Source organism: Panthera onca, chromosome F2 (genome assembly GCF_046562875.1).
Source record: "Panthera onca isolate mPanOnc1 chromosome F2, mPanOnc1 haplotype 2, whole genome shotgun sequence".
Taxonomy (NCBI): domain Eukaryota; kingdom Metazoa; phylum Chordata; class Mammalia; order Carnivora; family Felidae; genus Panthera; species Panthera onca.
In genome coordinates this window covers 17,424,472-17,443,953 of record NC_138356.1, presented here as the reverse complement: position 1 = coordinate 17,443,953, position 19,482 = coordinate 17,424,472, and the positions used below count along the sequence as shown (strand labels likewise).

At 34.3% G+C, this 19,482-nt stretch overlaps 1 protein-coding gene across 5 annotated transcripts in view; it reads left to right on the top strand.

The window, feature by feature from the left end:
* MYBL1 (MYB proto-oncogene like 1) overlaps positions 1-19,482 on the top strand; it is a 43,543-nt gene that overhangs the window by 13,065 nt on the left and 10,996 nt on the right. For 4 of the 5 annotated variants that reach the window (XM_060610652.3, XM_060610650.3, XM_060610654.3 and 1 more), the window contains exons 4-10: positions 72-164; positions 2,043-2,263; positions 9,187-9,361; positions 11,545-11,619; positions 14,146-14,250; positions 17,810-18,043; positions 19,090-19,458. In XM_060610652.3, coding sequence (XP_060466635.1) covers positions 72-164; positions 2,043-2,263; positions 9,187-9,361; positions 11,545-11,619; positions 14,146-14,250; positions 17,810-18,043; positions 19,090-19,458 — 1,272 coding nt within the window. The remainder of the gene's footprint in view (positions 1-71; positions 165-2,042; positions 2,264-9,186; positions 9,362-11,544; positions 11,620-14,145; positions 14,251-17,809; positions 18,044-19,089; positions 19,459-19,482) is intronic. The other variant, XM_060610655.3, reaches the window with a different exon arrangement.

The following is a 19,482-nucleotide window of genomic DNA, read 5'->3' as shown; positions in this document are numbered from 1 at the left end:
TTCTTCTTGAGTTTAGGTTGACTTGCTTTCTGGAAGACATTGTTCAATAACAAAATTATCAATTCTTTCAGAATCGTTCAGATTTTCAGTGCCAGCATCGATGGCAGAAAGTTTTAAATCCAGAATTGATAAAGGGTCCCTGGACTAAAGAAGAAGATCAGAGGGTAACATGTTCATATATTTTATTCTCACTGTGTAGGTGGATTGGTTTTTTTTTTCTTCCTAATATATTGTTTTGTCACAAAGGTTATGTTTAAATCACTTTGATTTGGTTGCTGCTTGTAGAAGAATTGAAAGTTGAATGTCTTGAAATATAGTTTTTCTGAATTGAGTCAAACCAAGTATAATATATATAGCTTTTCTTTGTGAGTTTAGTTTACAGAAGGAAAAGTGTTATTAGCTTATTTATCTTATTTAGAGCTTAGGTTAGTAACATTTAGGGTATAGCTTGTTGAAAATTGAGTTAACATTTTAAAAAACAGAATTTAATTTAATTTTAATTTTAATTTTATCTGATAACATGATATGTGAGGAAGTCATTCTTAACTTTCCCTCTTGACCTATAATGTGCCCCAAAATAAGATAGATACCAGAGCACTGTATTTCTAAAAGGTTTGGTGATTTCGATATTAAGGTAATTGTTTGTTTTATAAAAGACTGAGAAGAATGGGAAAGTTGCTGCCCTCCGCTAGGAATTGGCTTTAGTTCATGCTCTTTATGGCAGAAATGTTGTTAATAGGGTTGAGGAATTAGAGCATTTTTTCCTGCCACTCAAGGGGAAAAAAAAAGTTCACTAGGCTCAGAACTGGTAAGATTTACTTGATGGTCAGTGATAGGTTTTATAATGTGTGTTCTGTATCCTTTTAGTATGAGAAAGGAAGAAATGAGAAGACAATAACTTTGTAGATCCTTCTTGCTTCCAAACTGATTTATTTGGCCTCCAACTGAAGCTTTTTTTTTTTTTTTAATTTTTTTTTTCAACGTTTTTTATTTATTTTTGGGACAGAAAGAGACAGAGCATGAACGGGGGAGGGGCAGAGAGAGAGGGAGACACAGAATCGGAAACAGGCTCCAGGCTCTGAGCCATCAGCCCAGAGCCTGACGCGGGGCTCGAACTCACGGACCGGGAGATCGTGACCTGGCTGAAGTCGGACGCTTAACCGACTGCGCCACCCAGGCGCCCCCAACTGAAGCTTTTTTTAAAGAAAGAGTAGAAAATCTATAAGTCTCAACATTTTTACCGTTAAATTGATTTTCAGTAATAACATTTTAACTTACAAGTCACTTTAATTAGCACATTGTATTTTAGATAAGTTTGAGGTAAACTTTTGTACTTGGCCAATGCTGAATTAGTATTTATTAGTATTTATTAGTTAACTTATTAGTAACTTAAATAAACTTAACAATTAGTAGTTGTGGTTTGGATTTAATGCATTTAAAAGAAATAGTATTCTTGAGTTATGTTTTGAAATTCTATCAAGGTAATGCTTTTTCAAATTGAGATGTATTCTCACTGTGTCATGTTAAATTGACATGTAACACTATAGTAGTTTCAAGTGTACCACATAACGATTTGCTCTTGGTTTGTATTGCTAAATAATCACAATAAGGATTCTAGTTAACATCTGTCATCATATATAGTTAAAAATTTTTTTTTCTTGTGATGAGAGTTTTTAAGATCTAACAACTTTCAGATGTGCATTACAGTATAGTTTTTATTTATTTTTAATTTTTTTTTAATGTTTATTTATTTTTGAGAGAGACACATAGCATGAGCAGGGGAGGGACAGAGGGAGAGGGAGACACAGAATCTGAAGCAGGCTCCAGGCTCTGAGCTGTCAGTGAAGAGCCTGATGTGGGGCTTGAACTCACGAACTGTGAGATCATGACCTAAGCTGAAGTCAGATGCTTAACCCCCTGAGCCACCCAGGCGCCCCTGCATTACGGTATTAACTATAGTCACTGTGCTGTACATTGCATCCCCATGAATAAACTTTTAAAAAGGTATTTCTTTTTTAAACTTTGTTTTTTCTGTTTCTTAGGTTATTGAATTAGTTCAGAAATATGGGCCAAAAAGATGGTCTTTAATTGCAAAACATTTGAAAGGAAGAATAGGCAAGCAGTGTAGAGAAAGATGGCATAATCATCTGAATCCTGAGGTAAAGAAATCTTCCTGGACAGAAGAGGAGGACAGGATCATCTATGAAGCACATAAGCGGCTGGGAAATCGTTGGGCAGAAATTGCCAAACTGCTTCCTGGAAGGTGCTTATATAAATGTATATACATTTTCCTGTACTTAAACTTGATCTTTATTATGTTACTATTAAATATATTTGCAAGTACCCCATGACTTTTATTGTTTTTTTAGACAAGCAATTTTCGGGGGCCTATTTGTAATAAATTCTGTGTAAGGGATAGAATTACTTTTATAATTGAAATTTAGACAAGCATCCTTTTGGGCCTATATGTAATAAATTTAGACAAGCAACTTTTTGGGCCTATTTGTAATAAATTCTGTATGAGGGATAGAATTACTTTTATAATTGAAATTTAGACAAGCAACGTTTTGGGCCTATTTGTAATAAATTCTGTGTAAGCAATAGAATTACTTTCTTAATGAAATATTTTATAGCAGTAATTTGTGCAGTAAAATGATAGACCTTCAGATTATGTGAACATTTAATAACTTCCTAGATTGTTTACTTATCAGTGCGAGTCAGACAGACCTTCTGTGTACAAACCTGGTTGGAATAGAATGTAAATTGAAGAGATTTCTTTCATACTAGATTCTATGCACAAGACCAGGGAATAGCAAATACATTGCCTAAAATAAACTATGAAAGTTCATTAGACAAAATTTAATTCTTAATTAATTATGGTATGATTCAAATCATGAGAGTAGTGTATATATCCCTGTGGCTAAAATACAGAATTTCCTTCTGGGAGAGTGATATACCGCTGTATACTATACATTGTAAGTATTACTATACATTGCACTGGTTGAAATTTTTCCCTATTGTAGTACAGTAGACCATCAACCTTGGGAAAATCCATACCTCACTCAGAAGGTATGCATGTTTTGTTTTGTTTTTTAATTGCTGTATGTAGTCTCTATATTATACTTCATAGTTTATAAAATGCTTTTACCTATATTTTTAATTAATCTTTATATGTAAGTGAAATATGCAGAGCAAACAATGCTGTCCTTTTTTTTTTTAATAGATAAGGAAATTAAAGCATAGTGTTAAGTGTTTTATTCAGGTTACTCAACTTGGTTTAGAAAATTCTGATGTTTTCAGTCTTACATATATTTTTACTCAGCTAGCTTAGTGCTTTAACATAAAGTAGGTTCTCAGTAAATGTATATTTTATGAAGGATAGAATTATTAAGTGATCACCATCTAAATCTAGCTACTATCTGCCACCATCACAAAATTGTTACCTATTATTAACTGTATTCCCTATGCTATACATTGTATCCCCATGTCCTGTTTATTTTATAAGTGGAAGTTTGTACTTTTAATCTCCTTCCCCTATTTTGCCCACCCCCTCTGGCAACCGTCACATAGTTCTTTGTTTCAATGAGTCTGTTTCTGTTCTGTTTTGTCTGTTTGTTTTGTTTTTTAGATTCCATAGATAAGTGAAATTGTATGGTATTTATCTTTACCTGACTGTTTTCACTTAGCATAATACCCTCTTGCTCCATCTATGTTGTAGCAAATGACAAGATTTCGTTCTTTTTTATGACTGAGTGATATTCCATTGTATGTATATGCCATATCTTTTTCCATTCATCTGTCAGTGGCCACTTGGGTTAATTCCATATCTTGGCTGTATATAATGCTGCAATGATCATGGGGTGTGTATATCTTTTTGAATTAGTGTTTTTGCTTTTTTCAGATAGATTTCCAGAAGTGGAACTACTGGATCTTATGGTAGTTTTGCTTTTAATTTTTTTGAGGAAACTTCATACTATTTTCCATAGTGGCTGCACCTTTTTGCATTCCCAACAGTGCAGGAGGATTCTTTTTTCTCCACATCCCTGCCAACACTTGTTATTTCTTGTCTTTTTTTTTTTTTTTTTTTTTTTTTTTAGTTAGAGAGAGAGAGAGAAAGAAAGAATGTCTTAGGCTCCATGCTTAGCACAGAGCCTGATATGGGAGCTCGATCATATGACCCTGGGATCATGACCTGAGCAACAGTCAGATGCTCAGCCAACTGAGCTACCCAGGTGCCCTGTTGTCTTTTTGATAGTAGCCATTCTGATCTGTGTGAAGTGATATCTCATTGTGGTTTTGACTTGCATTTCCCTGATGATTAGTGATGTTGAGCATCTTTTCATGTGTCTATTAGCCATCTGCATATCTTCTTTTTTTTTTTTCAATTAAAAAAAATTTTTTTTTCTTTTAAGTAGGCTCCACATCCAGCGTGGGGCTCGAACTTAGGACCCTGACTGAGATCAAGAGTCGCATCATCCACTGAGCCAGCCAGGTGCCCCCATCTGCATATCTTCTTTGGAGAAATGTTCATATTCTCTCCTCATTTTTTAATTGGGTTGTTTTTTGATACTGAGTTGTGTGAGTTCTTTATATATTTTGGATATTAATCCTTACTGATTATATCATTTGTAAATATCTCCTCCCATTCAGTAGGCTTTTTGTTTTGTTGATGGTCTCCTTCACTGTGCAAAAGCTTTTTAGTTTGATGTAGTCCCATTTGTTTGTTTTTGTTGTCCTTGCCTGAGGAGACAAATGAAAAAAATACTGCTTAGGCCAATGTCCAAGGGCTAACAGCCTGTTTCCTTCGAGTAGTTTTATGGTTTCTGATCTTACATTTAGGTCTTTGATCTATTTTGAGTTTATTTTTGTATATGGTATAAGAAAGTGGTCCATTTTCATTCTTTTGCATGTACTTGTCCAGTTTTCCCAGCACAATTTATTGATAAGACTGTCTTTTTCCCATTTGGATGTTCTTGCCTCATTTGTTGAAAATTAATTGACTGTGGGTTTATTTCTGGACTATTTGGTTCCTTTGATCTGTGTTTCTGTTTTTTGTCATTACCATACTGTTTTGATTACTGTCACTTTGTAGTATAGTTTGAAACCAGGGAGAATGATACTTCTAGCTTTGTTCTCTCTCAAGATTGCTTTGGCTATTGGGGGTGTTTTGTGGCTCTATACATGTTTTAGGATTATTTGTTCCAGCTCTATGAAAAATGCCATTGGTATTTTGGTAGGGATTGCATTGAATCTGTGGATTGCTTTTTGTAGTATGTGCATTTTAATGATCCTTCCAGTCCATGAGCATAGTATATCTTTCCATTTATCTGTGCCATTTTTGGTTTCTTTTATCAGTGTCTTAACAGTTTTCAGAGTACAGGTCTTTCACCTACTTGGTAAAATTTATTCCTAAGTATTCTGTTTGATGTAGTTGTGAATGGTATTATTTTCTTAATTTCTTTTTGATAGTTTGTTATTACTGCGCTAGAAACAACAGATTTCTATATACTAATTTAGTATATTGCAATTCTACTGAATTCACTTATTAGTGAAAACATTAGTACTAATGTTTTTTTTTTTTTTGGTTGACTCTTTAGGGTTTTCTGTATACAGTCATCCATCTGAAATGGTGACAGTTTTAGTTTTTTTCAAATTTGGATGCCTTTTATTTCTTTTTCTTGCTATGGCTAGGGCTTCCAAAACTACTTTGAATAAAAGTGACAAGAGCGAGCATTCTTGTCTTAGAGGAAGAGCTTTCCTTTTTTTACTATTGACTATGATGTTCGTTGTGGATTTGTCATATAGGGCCTTTATTATGGTGAGCTATGTTTCCTCTGTACCTACTTTGTTGAGAGTTTTTATCATAAATGGATGTTGAATTTTATCAAATACTTTTTCTGCATGCATTAAGATAATCACATGGTTTTTATCCTTTATTTTGTTACTGTGGTGTTGATTGGTTTTGCAGATATTGAATCATCTTTGCATCTTTAGAATAAATCCCACCTGATCATGGTATATGATCTTTTTTTTGTTAAATGTTTATTCATTTTTGAGAGAGTGCGTGAGCAGGGGTGGGTAGGGCTGGGACAGAGGATCCAAAGCAGGCTTTGTGCTGACTGCCGTAAGCCTGAAGTGGTACTTGAATTCACAAACTGTGAGATCATGATCTGAGCTGAAGTTTGACACTTAACTAGCTGAGCCACCCAGGCACCCCTGATCTTTTTATATATAGCTGAATATAGTTTGCATTGATGGTTTCCTTCTTATTTTTTTTGTTTTTCTATTCTTCCCTCCTTCCATGCTGCCACACTTTCAATGAGAATATAAGCCCCATGAAAGCAGGGACTTTCTTTCTTTTTTTTTTTTAAGTGGTTTAAAACAACTAATTTATTTAGTTCATGATTCTTTGGATGGCAGGTGATTGTTCTAGTCTGGGCTGACTGCTGATTTCCACAGAGTTTTTTGTGCATACATGGGCAGCTAGTGAGTTGTCTGATGGCTGTAATTCAGGATGGCCTCATTCCCATGTCCATTGATTTTACACTGTCAGCCAAAGTTTTCCTCCATCATGCTAGCTCAGTCTCATTTAACATGGTGAGCTCAAGGTTCCCACTGCAACAAGAGTGGACAAGCCCTAATGCAAAACCACTTTTCAAGTCTCTGCTTGAGTCATGTTTGCCGTTGTCCCATTGGTCAAGTCTAGTCACAAGACAAACTGGAGAAATAGATGACACATTTTGACTGAAGGAATTACAAATTCACTTTGCAAAGCAGTATTCATGTTAGGATGGGGAAAGTCTATGGCCTCTTTTTCAATATACCACAGTATATATAGCATTTAACAAAGATGTAACTTCAGTGGAGTAGAGTTAATGTTAAAAAGAAGTGAAGAAACATAGTTGTTTCCCCTTGAATGAGCCACTGCAGGGCTATTGCCAGGAGAAAGAAAAGATGACTAAGTTAACATTTTATGAATATTAATCTGAAAGTTGGGTAGAGGATAGTCTGGAAGAGAGAGAATATAAGGAAGGATTCAATGTTTATGAAAGCAGCTAGCAGTATCTGGCACCTATCAGTTGCTTACTACATGATCCCTACATCTTAATTTGAATCCAGATGTGAAGTAATAAGGACATGGACTCTGGTAATGGTATGAATGTAATGAAAGTGCCAGATGTGAGAAGCAATTTTGAATGAATTCTTAGCATGCCTTGATTACTAGTGGATTTGGAGGTTAGGGGAGAGAAGTAGAAGGGAATTAAAAAGAAAAAGATAGCTTCAAAGCTTCAATCCTTGATGAAAGATTGATTATATATTAACAGGTACAGGGAAGGAAAGGAGAACTCACTGGAGTAAATTTTTGTTCAGATACATTATATGTTAGTATAGGGTAGCATCTCCCACTGATCATGTTCAGTGGGGCGTTGGAAATATGAGTGCAAAGCTTGAGGAAGGGTCAGGAATATAGGAATAAATAGATATTATTGTCCATTTTCCACATAGGGATGATTAGAAAATGTAAAAATTGGATGAAGTGCCCGAGACAGAATACAGAGAGAAAAACAGTGTGGAGATGATCACTGGAGGAGAAAAACAGAAAAGAAATCAGAAAAGGATTATTAAAAAAAAAAAAAAGCAAGAGGGAGGAGTGGTCAAAGGTTTAGGGAATAGGGGTGGAGAAAAATGTCATAAAATGTCAGAACTGCCAAAATAGGAAAGAGTTCAAAACAATTTCCTGAGTTCTTATCAGGAGTATTAGAAAAGAAAAATTTTGTTGCTTCAATAGGAACAACAATAACAAGTTGGGATGAGGTTGTCAGCAATACAAAGGAGCAGTCTAGAAAGATAGCTGATGGCAGATTCCCACTTGCAAGATACCTCTTTTGGATCAAGGGGAAGATCAAATCACTAAACTGTGTTTTAGCTCATCAACTTAGATTACAACTGTACCGTTGGAAACAAAGAAGTTTGACAGGATAAGAAAAATTTCTGACCTGGGCAGATGCATGGGCAGAGTGAATATTTTCTTCATTCATTTTGTTCTAATTTCTAACTTTTTAAAATGATTCCAGTGTGTTATTTCCTAGTTTTGCATGCAGGTCCATTGTTTGCTTAGCCACTTTTTTTTTTTTAGTTTTATTTTTTTAAATTTACATCCAAATTAGTTAGCATATAGGGCAACAATGATTTCAGGAGTAGATTCCTTAATGCCCCTTCCCCATTTAGCTCATCCCCCCTCCCACAACCCCTCCAGTAACCCTCTGTTTGTTCTCCATATTTAAAAGTCTCTTACGTTTTGTCCCCCTCCCTGTTTTTGTATTATTTTTGTTTCCCTTCCCTTTACGTTCATCTGTTTTGTCTCTTAAAGTCCTCATATGAGTGAAGTCATATGATATTTGTCTTTCTCTAACTGACTAATTTCACTTAGCATAATACCCTCCAGTTCCATCCATGTAGTTGCAAATGGCAAGATTTCATTGTTTTTTGACTGCCAAGCAATACTCCATTGTATATATATACCACATCTTCTTTATCCATTCATCCACTGATGGACATTTGGGCTCTTTCCATACTTCGGCTCTTGTTGCTAGTGCTGCTATCAACATGGGGGTGCATGTGTCCCTTCAAAACAGCACACCTGTATCCCTTGGATAAATACCTAGTAGTGCAATTGCTGGGTCGTATGGTAGTTCTATTTTTAGTTTTTTGAGGAACCTCCATACTGTTTTCCAGAGTGGCTGCACCAGCTTGCATTCCCAAAAGCAGGGACTTTCTTATTCACTGCTATATCTCCACTATTTAGAACTGTGCCTGATCTATAGATGGACAGTTTATCTTTTGAATTAAAAAAGTATTGGGGCTCCTGGGTGGCTCAGCCAGTTGAGCATCCGACTCTTGATTTCAGCTCAGGTCATGGTTTATGGGATCGAGCCCTGTGGAGAGTCTTGGGATTCTCTTTCTCCCTCTTCAGCTGCCCCTCTCCCTCCCTCCCTCCCTCCCTCCCTCCCTCCCTCTCTCTCTCTCTCTTTCTCTCTCTCTCTCTCAAAATAAATAAGTAAACATGAAAAAATGTATCTAGTTTCATTGTTTGTAAAAAATTTTTTTAAGCACTTACATTTTATACAGTGTTAAAATTTGTGGAATCCCTTTTTTCTTTTTAAATTATACACTTTCATTTCTTAGGACTGATAATTCTATCAAAAATCATTGGAATTCTACCATGCGAAGAAAAGTGGAACAGGAGGGCTACTTACAAGATGGAATAAAATCAGAACGATCTTCATCCAAACTTCAACACAAACCTTGTGCGACTATGGACCATTTGCAAACCCAGAATCAGTTTTACATACCTGTTCAGGCACATATTTTTAATACCTTTATTATTTAAAAAAATTTCTTTAGTTGCTATATGGGAGGATATTTGGTTTCTTAATAAAACAAATACAACATATATTAAGGGGAATAGATATTTAAATTTCCAGACTGAAAAAAAATTGCCTTATCTAGCTGTTAAACCATTAGTGGTGGTTTATCCTACTTGTTTGATTGATAAATATTTTGGAAACAAACTCATTAAAATGTTTCCTTTTATATGTAATTTTTATATTATCTAATTAAGAACCTTAGTATGTACACTTACTAATGCTATCATTCTTTGAATCTTCATTTATGATTCAGTGCTTATAGTCATCTGTGCTTTAACATCCATTGCAGTTTCCTTTTTAAAAATATTTTATGTAATTGTAGTTTTACTTATCTCTAAGAGATAAGTGTGTATAAAATGATCTTAAGAAGAAAATAGTCAAAATTCATTCATCATTTTGGGAGGTGTGGTAAATAATTAATTGGTTCTTTGATGACACTCAACTTTGCCTTTCTCCCTAGTAACCAGTCAACTAAGTGATGTCATTCTTTGTTTAGACAGGTTTATTAGAGTAGAGATTGCCCAAGTTCATAATAGGGCAAGCTCTATTTTCTTTACAGTGCATTTTATTATCTGCAAGACATTAGTTTAGAAGTTTTCATAAGGTTTGTTTTACATTTCTCTGCCTGTCATACAATTTTTTATGTTGAACAATTCTTGGTTTTCGTCACATAAAAGGTAAAGATTAAATCAGGACTTAATAGTGTCTACCAAAAGATAAAATTTTGGTGTTAAAAGTCTGCTTAGTATGCACAGATTTCATTTGAATGTACTTCATTAAATGTGCATGCTTTTGGACATAATTTTAAAAGAATTAATTGAAAAAAGTATCACATCTTAATTTACAAATAGGAAAACATATGAAGACAGTACAGTTATCTGCTGATATTCACAGTACCTTAAGGTTTTTATTGTTTGTTTCTTTACATTTTTCTTTAGAGTCCTAGATTTCAGCAGCATAAACTGAAACATTCTGCTCTGTCTTAGAAAGGTTATCATTTACATTTATTGCTTTAACTCATAGAAACAGTTTTAAAAATTATCTGGGGCCAGGAGAGTATTTAACAGTCTCCATCAAAATATATTGGAAAATAAGAGTATTTCTTGTGCTTTAAGAATGGCTTATTGTACTTTTAATAATTCTTGGAAGATTTATGTATTCATAATTCAACTCAAACACTAAAAAGATGATTCTAATTTGGATTTGAAAGAAAAAAATGGATTGGTTTGAAATGCTGTTACAGATTTAAATGAAAAGTTTGAGAAAGATAAGTTTCTAATTCATTGGAAATTTAGTGATAACTGATACAAACCAGGTATTATGAAAATTAAATTCTTTGTTAGAAGTTATTTTTGTGATTTTGCAGCAGATAGTGATTTAGGTAGGCCATTATAGAAGATGAACAATTTTATGTTTATATTCATTACATATTTAGGTTTTTAAAAATACCTTCTCTTATATTTCATTCCACCATTGCACACTAAATTTGCATGAAACTTCGAAATTCTTATTACAGATGCTTTAGAAAAGAAAAAATAATTCTTAGTCTGTTGTCAGAGTATTAAAAAGCACAGGAGTGATTATGACGTTCTCTGAGACAAGTAGTAGAAGCAGCTTCATATCTTTCACACAGAGATTGGCATGGGGAGTAGGAGTAGGAGATAAGAATATTGAAAAACCTGCTTTAATGTCTGTTCTTGTGAGTGCTTTGTATGGACTAACCCCTTCCTCTGAAAGATAAGAAAGAACGCAATTACTTTGTTTTCTCCAGGAGATAGAGCAATCCTTCTAAGAGGAGATTAAAAAAAATAATAATTTGGAGGATAGTGTAGATAATAGATGGACTGATTGGCTGATAAATACAGGCCAAGTAATTCTCATATTTCATCCAGGAGAAGATACAGCTTTCCTAAGAGTTACGACTTTTCGTTAGTAGATTCTAAGAACAAAAATGTAGCTGTTAGAAACTATTATATGAATGAATATTCAACGTTAACAGAGATACTTCATGAGTTTCTATTGTCGATATTTGTCAAGAGTTTTTATGCTCTGCCTCAGATTTAAAAAATTTATATGGTATTCTATGTATGATACTAATGTTTTAATTCCATTTTAGATCCCAGGCTATCAGTATGTGTCACCTGAAGGCAATTGCGTAGAACATGTTCAGACTTCTTCTGCCTTTATTCAGGTAATTTTTTATTTGTAACAAAAAAAAAAAGAGAGAAAGGAAAAAAAAACCCCACACTTTCAAACATATATTTGAAAGTTCTGGGGCGCCTGGGTGGCTCAGTTGGTTAAGTTTCCAACTTTGGCTCAGGTCATGATCTCACGGTTTGTGGGTTCGAGCCCCGTGTTGGGTTCTGTGCTGACAGCTCAGAGCCTGGAGCCTGCTTTGGATTCTGTGTCTCATCCTCTCTCTGACCCTCCCCCACTTGGGCTCTGTCTCTCTCTGTCTCTCAAAAATAAATAAATGTAAAAAAAAAAAAATTTTGTTTTTAAAGTTCTAATAGTGCCTATTTCCTCATCCATAAAATTAGGATGAAAACAATACTATCTGTTCTATTTACTTTGAGTATTATTACACTAGAGGAGAAACTTTTGTGAGTTTGAAAAATATAAGCTGTACAAATGTAAGGTGGTTGACAGCACCAGTAAGGTATTCCTTTCATTCTTCCAACGTAAAGCATTAGGTTGTGAATGGACATATTTTTTGTTTGTTTCTTTTGTTTTTCAAATTTTGTTGTTTTTTTTTTAATTTACATCCAAATTAGTTAACATATAGTGCAACAATGATTTCAGGAGTAGATTCCTTAATGCCCCTTACCCATTTAGCCAATTCCCCTTCCCACAACCCCTCCAGCAACCCTGTTTGTTCTCCATATTTATGAGTCTCTTCTGTTTTGTCCCCCTCCCTGTTTTTATATTATTTTTGTTTCCCTTCCCTTATGTTCATCTGTTTTGTCTCTTAAAGTCCTCATATAAGTGAAGTCATATGATTTTTGTCTTTCTCCAACTGACTAATTTCACTTAGCATAATACCCTCCAGTTCCATCCACGTAGTGGCAAATAGCAAGATTTCATTCTTTTTGATTGCCGAGTAATACTCCATATACTCCATGGTGTGTGTGTGTGTGTGTGTATACACACACACACACACAGCCCATATCTTCTTTATCCATTCATCCATCAATAGACATTTGGACTCTTTCCATACTTTGGCCATTGTTGATAGTGCTGCTATAAATTTGGGGGTGCATGTGTCCCTTCGAAACAGCACACCTGTATCCTTTGGATAAATGCCTAGTAGTGCAATTGCTGGGTCATAGGGTAGTTCTATTTTTAGTTTTTCGAGGAACCTCCATACTGTTTTCCAGAGTGGCTGCACCAGCTTACATTCCCATGGATATATGTTTTGATAAACTGGGTAGAATATAGATGATATAATATAAGTTTTTTAATGACCTTTTTTTTTTTTAAATTTCCCAATTCTGGGGGCTCCTGGCTGGTTCAGTCAGTAAAGCATGTGACTCATGATCCCAGGGTAGAGATTACTTAAAATAAAATAATAAATTTCCCAAATCATTTCTGTTAAATTGAAAATATTTGCTAGCATTTCTGATTTTTTATTTCTTATTGTATTATTTTTTAATATGAAATTTATTGTCAAATTGGTTTCCATGCAACATCCAGTGCCTATCCCAACAGATTCCCTCCTCAAAACCCCTCACCCACCCTCCCCTCCCTCCCACCCCCATCAACCCTCAGTTTGTTCTCAGTTTTTAAGAGTCTCTTATGTTTTGGCTCCCTCCCTATCGGACAAAGGGCCAGTATCCAAAATCTGTAAAGAACTCACCAAACTCCACACCTGAAAAACAATCCAGTGAAGAAATGGGCAGAAAACATGAATAGACACTGCTCTAAAGAAGACATCCGATGGCCAATAGGCACATGAAAAGATGTTCAATGTCACTCCTCATCAGGGAAATACAAATCAAAACTACACTCAGATATACCTCACGCCAGTCAGAGTGGCCAAAATGAACAAATCAGGAGACTATAGATGCTGGCAAGGATGTGGAGAAACGGGAACCCTCTTGCACTGTTGGTGGGAAGGCAAACTGGTGCAGCCACTCTGGAAAACAGTGTGGAGGTTCCTCAAAAAATTAAAAATAGACCTACCCTATAACCCAGCAATAGCACTGCTAGGAATTTACCCAAGGGATACAGGAGTGCTGATGCATAGGGGCACTTGTACCCCAATGTTTATAGCAGCACTTTCAACAATAGCCAAATTATGGAAAGAGCCTCAGTGTCCATCAACTGATGAATGGATAAAGAAATTGTGGTTTATATACACAATGGAATACTACGTGGCAATGAGAAAGAATGAAATATGGCCTTTTGTAGCAACGTGGGTGAAACTGGAGAGTGTTATGCTAAGTGAAATGAGTCATACAGAGAAAGATACCATATGTTTTCACTCGTGTGGATCTTGCGAAACTTAACAGAAGACCATGGGGGAGGGGAAGGAAAAAAAAAGCATCTCTTTAGATACCAGAGGGATTGTGATATTGAGCATTTGGGATTTACTTGAATTAAGCTTTATTAGAGAAAATAGATTTTATGTTGCATAAAAGAAAATAAAAATTAGAACAACAATAATAATAATAAAGGCATTATTTAAAAAATAGTCTTTCTATTTTACTTATTTTAGCCACCCTTCATTGATGAAGATCCAGATAAGGAAAAAAAAATAAAGGAACTTGAGTTGCTTCTTATGTCAGCTGAGAATGAAGTTAGAAGAAAGCGAGTTTCATCGGTAAGAAATAAGCTTAAGTGTTTAGACCTTGTTAGAAGTCTTTTTGTGCTCTTGTAGTTTTCATCAGCATTGACTTTCATATACTAACACAGAAAGCCTATTCAGTATGACTTCAGATTTTAATACAGACTAAAAGTAGTTTTTCTAATTTGCAACTTTGAGGTTGCCTGATTTTGATATACAGATCTTTGAATGTATTTTACAGTGTTCTGTACTAAGATGCTTTTTGAGTCATAAATGTCAAGTAGACTTAAGGTATGATTATATATCTATACATATGTGTATATGTATATATATAAAAATATATGTCTATATATTTGTAAAATGTGTGGTTTAGATTAGTCTTTGCTTTTATTTTAGACATTCCTTGTAATGATGGCTTTAATAGAAAAAAGTTTAAAAAATAAAGAACTTAATAGACATGTAGAGATTTATGTGCTCAAAATTACTTTTATTCTGTCCTTGAACATTTTTTCCTATTTACTATATTAAGAATACAAATTCGGTAATTTGGAAAAAAAATAATAACTTAAAAAATATAGGGAAAGGGAATATTTAAATTTTATGTTCTTTAAAGAAATTTTTATATGGCTGTTGGGTTTTGGTTACTACATGTGCAAACTCTTGTCTGGGATTTGGTTGGTGAGAACAATTAGGAGTATTAAATTAGGATAAATGGTAATCATCCTAGCTAAACTAGGCTATGCTTGATGGACTAAAAGAAAAAAAAAGTTTATACTTAAATGACAGTTTTAAAAGTTTAATATCCTGAGACTTTTTACATTTAGGAAAAGGTTATTCTTGGTTTGGGGCTTAATGAGGGGACTATCCGTTTAAGGTGACTAGGAACTAATACAAAATTGCTAAATAGAATTACCTGAGATCTTGAAATAGTGTTAGGAGGCACCTGGTGATGTCTTTATACCATTTAAAACAGTATTAATAAAAATGACACTTGTTAACTAATGGACAAGATATATGCCATAGGAAGCATAGTTTTTGTTTTGAAACTGCAAAAACCATGGGCAAATAGGAAGACCTAAAGTGCACTTATTTTAAAGCTAATTTTGTTTTTTTTTTTAAGAGAGTCCACGTTTCTAGATAATTATATCATGTTTAAACCATTTTTGATTTTTTTTGAGTCTACCATTATTACTATTATTATTATTTTTTTATTTTATTTTATTTTTTTGAGAGAGAGAGAAAGAAAGCATGTGGGTGGGAAAGGGGCAAAGGGAGAGGAGAGAGAGAATCTCAAACAAGTTCCACTCTCAGCGTGGAGCTGGACACAGGCTTGATCCCACGACTGTGAGATCATTAACCTGAGCTGAAATCAAAAGTCGGATGTTCAACCAACTAAGCCACCCAGGAACGCCCATTTTTAATTTAACAGGAAGATATAACTAGCTAAAAGAAATGGCATTTAAAATGAAGAAAGATATTAATTTTTTAGAACTTGTTTATTTAAATATCACTCTTATAAAGATCTGGTTGGAGATTCTAGATTCTAGAGGGAAGTTGTTACACCCAGTGAATTAGTCTATACACATAAAGTATGTGTGTAAAAGTATTTATTATTAAAAATTATGTGATAGTAATTATTGTCATTTACTGGGTATCCATTATGTTGGAGCATTGTTAAATATGTTTTATGTATTCTTGGTAATCCTTATTATTAACTCTGAAGTTTGTGGTTTGTTGTTAGAAATTCATTGTTCAGGTATGTCTGAAGGTAGCCCTGTGGTTTTTCCACTGGGCCTAGTCACCTTTGGAATCTTTTTCCCACCTCCAAACTTAATTGAAATGCTTATGGTTTGGAAGCTATCTCCAGAAAGTGACCATAAACTCAGAAGTTGGCTGTGCTAATAAAATAAGATTGCTTTAATTTCTTTTATTTTGGAGAAACTTTAAAACAGGTGGAACTTACTTTGTAACAATGTTGAAAACTTTTTTCACCTTACTTAACTTGAAACTTAACATTTTGTTATTATGAATATCTAGCACAGTCTAGTAATTTTTTTTTTAAAGTAATAGGTACCATTTTTTTAGTACTTCCTATGGACAGGGCAATGTACTCTCTAAAATATGGTAGCTACTAGCCCCATTTAATTTTAAATAAAATTTAATAATTGAGTTCCTCAGTTGCACTAGTCACATTTGATTCCTCATATGGCTAGTGGCTCTCATATTGAGCAGTTTCAGATGCAAAAACATTGTCATCACCTCTGAGAGTTCTGTTGGACAGAGCTATTATTTTACATATTTTTTCCCTAGTTTTGTTAAGATATAATTGACATACAACACTGTATGTCTAAGATGTGCAGCATAATGATTTGATGTATATTGTGGAAGGATTACCACAATAAGTGTAGTTAACATCTGTTATCCGATACAGGTACAAAACTATATTGAAAAAGAAAAAGGGAAAAATATTTTTTTCTTGTAATGAGAACTCTTAGGATCCACTCTTTTTGTTTGTTTGTTTGTTTGTTTATGTATTTTGAGAGAGAAAGACAGCATGCATAGGGGAGAGGCAGAGAGAGGGGGAGATAGAGAATCCCAATGCGGGCCTCGATCCCATGAACCATGGGATCATGACCTGAGCCAAAATCAAGAGTCAGACACTTAACCAACTGAGCCACCAGGTGCCCCTTAGGATCCACTCTTAACAACTTTCAAATTACATATTGTTTCTTAACCATGACTGTTCAAGGTCTCTTTTCATTTTTTATTATGAGATACTAGGAAACTAAGCTCAAAAGATTGCCCAGTGTACCTCTTTAGAGAGATAAATAGGACACAGTCTCTGACTTCAAAAGATTTACCCCGCAATGAGGACACAGACAAGAAATAGGATATAGTGTGATAAGTCACAAAGTTTTATGGGAACACATAAGAGAGGTATCTAAGGATTGGGTAGTCAGAGAAGGGTTCCTAGAAGAAATTCTATTTGAGTGCAGTGTTGAAAGACAATGATTATATTCTAGCAAAGTAGGTGAACTGGAACATTATTATAAGTGAAACAGGTAAAAGTGGATGATCAGATGGAGTGCTTTCCAGTATTTGAGGTGTATCTTAAATGAAGAATACAAGTTTTCCTTGGTCTGTGTTGGAGAGCATTCTAGATAAAGGGAGCAGCAGTATGTGCAAAGACACTCTAGGGTAAAAGACTAACTCATGAGGGAATTGCAACAACTGTAGTTGGGTATTTGATATTTCATAAAAGGAGGACTTGTGAGTGGAAATGTTGGGAGATGAAGTGTGAAAGGTAGAGAGAGGACAGATTCTGGGAGTTTGAACTTTATGTTGTATACACATGCTAATTTTATCCTACCATGACATTATACATTTAAAAAAAATAGAGAAAAGAAATAGAGTCAAGAGGTTTAATGAAAAAAATGTTTACATCCATTTTGAGGAAAGACAGTATATTTGCTGCTATATTTTTAGCTGAAATGTTGTGAAGTGTGTTATTCTAGAAAAAACTCATACTTAAAATCCAAATTTATGCTTAGGTTGAGAATGACAAATAATATTCACATTTCTTTTGTACTTTTAGCAACCTGGAAGCTTTTCTAGCTGGTCTGGTAGTTTCCTCATGGATGATAGCATGTCTAATACTCTAAATAGCCTCGAGGAGCACACTAGTGAGTTTTACAGTATGGATGAAAATCAAACTCTGTCTGCTCAGCAGAATTCACCCACAAAGTTCCTGGCCGTAGAGGCAAATGCTGTGCTGTCCTCTCTACAGACCATCCCAGAATTTGCAGAGACTCTAGAACTTATTGAATCTGTAAGTTTGAAATTGTGAGATTATAAAAAGCTCAATTTTAGCTACATGGTTTCATGTTCAGAAACTTAGTTTAAGGGACACTGACCAGTTTCATTTTAAGCATTCCTTTATATGTCATGCTTAATTTTGTTTTGATTTTTTGCAGTGGCTTTTGGCATAAAAAATTGTATCTATATCTCAAGTATGTAGTTTGTCTAAAATTTTTAGAAGTTTTTTGTTTTTTATTGTACAAGTTGTACAAGTATATTAGAGTTGGAAACTAGAGGAAACTGTAAAGAAGAAAAATCCTCATAAGCCCAGAGTTAATAATTTCAAGTATTTTCTTTCAGGCTGTGTTCTATACATATAAAACATACATATATGCATATATTTTTAAACTGAAATGTACTCTTATGTATTATGTTTGTGGATTTTTTTGACATTATATCATGAGCATGTCTTTGTTTTCTTAACTGTTTTCTAAACTTCAATTTTATCCTTTCAATTGAATGTAACAAAATTTATTTACTCAGTGTACTGTTATTGAACATTTAGGTGGTATCCAATTTTTTAGTATTGAAAATTGCAGAGCATCTTACGTAAATTTTTGTATAAAATCATGATTATTTCCTTAGGTTAGATTGAATTTCTGGATCAAAGTGTATGGCCATTTTGAAGATGTTCTATACACATTTCCAAATGACTTTATAGAATTTGATAGTATTTTTCTGATACAGAGTAGAGTGCACAGTTTTATGAAGAATTGTACTCTTTGATAGTAACTTAAAATAATTTATTCTTTTTATTTAAAATACTTTGGCAGTATTCCTCAGCTACTGAATTGGATGAAATATTATTTTAGGATGTTCCAAACTGGAGTGTAGTGAAACCATAATCTGTTCCTTTCAAATGGTCTTAAAAAAAAAAAAAAAAAAAAAAAAAAAAAAGAACAAGGAAAGCCTGTTTCTCCTAATACAAATGAATAACTTTGTGAAAGTCATCTTTCTGTGTTCAATGTCAGATTTAGCTAGTTTATAACATTAACTTAAGGATTTATTTTATTGCAGGATCCTGTAGCATGGAGTGATGTTACCAGTTTTGATCTTTCTGATGCTGCTGCTTCTCCTGTCAAGTCTACCCCCGTCAAACTAATGCGAATTCAACACAATGAAGGAGCCATGGGATGTCAGTTTAATGTCAGTCTTGTACTTGAAGGGAAAAAAAACAGTTGTAACAGTACAGACAGTGAGGCTGTGCCTGTAACATCCCCAAATGTGGCCAAGTTTAGCACTCCACCAACCATCCTCAGAAAGAAGAGAAGAATGCGAGTGGGTCAGTCCCCAGGCAGCGAACATAGCGATGGCTCCTTCAATGATGGTGGTAATACAGCACTAAAACACACACCGGTGAAAACACTACCATTTTCTCCTTCACAGGTAGTAGTGTTGTGTTTGTTTATG